Genomic DNA, 1,429 nt, shown 5'->3' on the forward strand with positions numbered 1-1,429 from the left:
GAGGGACTTCCCACCTGACGTCATTGCGTAGCTGGCGGGAGTTGTGACGCAGAGCTTCCTTGTTTTCAGTCCAGCGCGGGAGTTTCAGAGGACGCTTCAGTGGGACAGAAAGGTCTGTAAGTGGTTTTGTTGTTGTTTTTTCCCTTTGCAAATCTAATACGAGTAGTTTTCATAGGCGGGACGGACAGTCTGACGCTTTAGCCGCTTCTTCAACACCTCTGTCTGTTGGCGCCGCTAGCATCTACATAAAGCAGCCGCTTGGTCACATGATGGGGACGTTTTACTAAAGTTGATTGACCTAAAACTTTGTGTTCAGGCTGAAGGCTCGCCACAATGCCGTGTGAGAGAAAGCCGATGCGCTACGGGCACTCGGAGGGACATACCGAGGTCTGCTTCGATGAGGGTGGGAAGTAAGTGGAGATGTGGAGCGGCTCTGGTGTTTGCTGGAGTCCTGTTCGGAGGACAAAGTCACATGTGGCTGCTGTGCTCCTTTCTCCTGCTCCCCTTCCGTTCATCTGTAGTATCAGAGGCTGGCAGGAATGCCGTCCTTCATTGTCTTTATTCTGTATTTCAACCAAATTCTCCAGAGTTTTGTGTTTAAAGTCGAACTCTGACTGGAAGAAACCCTCCCGCAGGTTTTTAGTGACCTGTGGAAACGATGGAGATGTTCGGATCTGGGAAAGTCTGGATGATGATGATCCAAAGTTCATCACCGTTGGAGAGAAGGCTTACTCTCTGGCTCTGAAGGTGCGGCTCCGCCTCTTTGTGGCGCACATCTCTCGTTGAAGTTTTGCTAAAGACTCTGTTCTTCACAGAGAGGAAAGCTGGTGACCGCCAGTTCGAACAACACGGTGCAGATCCACACCTTCCCTGATGGAGATCCAGACGGCATCCTGACCCGGTTCACCACCAACGCCACGCACGTCACCTTCAACAGCAGTGGCTCCAGGGTGGCTGCAGGATCCAGGTACGGATCTTCAGAACTAAACCTACGAACACGGGCAAACAAAAGTGATGACAGCGTGGAGAGATCGGACAGATGTTCCACGCTATTGCAGGAGGAAACGCTGATTCAATCTGGCGAAGAATCAAACCTGCAGCTTTGCTGTCGTCACGATCTGGACCTCATTCTTTCCTCTGGTTTTCCTCCTCATGTCCTCTGGTTCTCCTCTTCCTGTCCTCTGGTTCTCCTCCTCTTGTTTTCTGGTTCTCCTTCACCTGTACTCGGGTTCTTCTTCTCGTCTTTTGATTCTCCTCCTCTTGTTCTCTGGTTCTCCTCCTCTTGTCCTTTTGGTTCTCCTCATGTCTTCTAGTTCTTCTCCTCTTGTCCTCTGGTTCTTCTCCTCTTGTCCTCTGGTTCTTCTCCTCTTGTCCTCTGGTTCTCCTCCTCTTGTCTTCTGGTTCTTCTCCTCATGTCCTCTGGTTCTCC

General features: G+C 50.8%; 1 protein-coding gene across 1 annotated transcript; it reads left to right on the forward strand.

The window, feature by feature from the left end:
* LOC112138797 (WD repeat and HMG-box DNA-binding protein 1) lies at positions 1 to 967 on the forward strand (the record flags this gene model as incomplete). Its single annotated transcript, XM_024261435.1, is given in 4 exon segments — positions 1 to 112; positions 317 to 410; positions 636 to 747; positions 816 to 967. Coding segments are annotated over 3 exon segments (341 nt in total), but the record flags the coding sequence as incomplete, so codon positions are not given.
* Between the last annotated feature and the right edge of the window lie 462 nt (positions 968 to 1,429).

The sequence above is a fragment of the Oryzias melastigma genome, unplaced genomic scaffold (genome assembly GCF_002922805.2).
Source record: "Oryzias melastigma strain HK-1 unplaced genomic scaffold, ASM292280v2 sc05813, whole genome shotgun sequence".
Classification (NCBI taxonomy): Eukaryota; Metazoa; Chordata; class Actinopteri; order Beloniformes; family Adrianichthyidae; genus Oryzias; species Oryzias melastigma.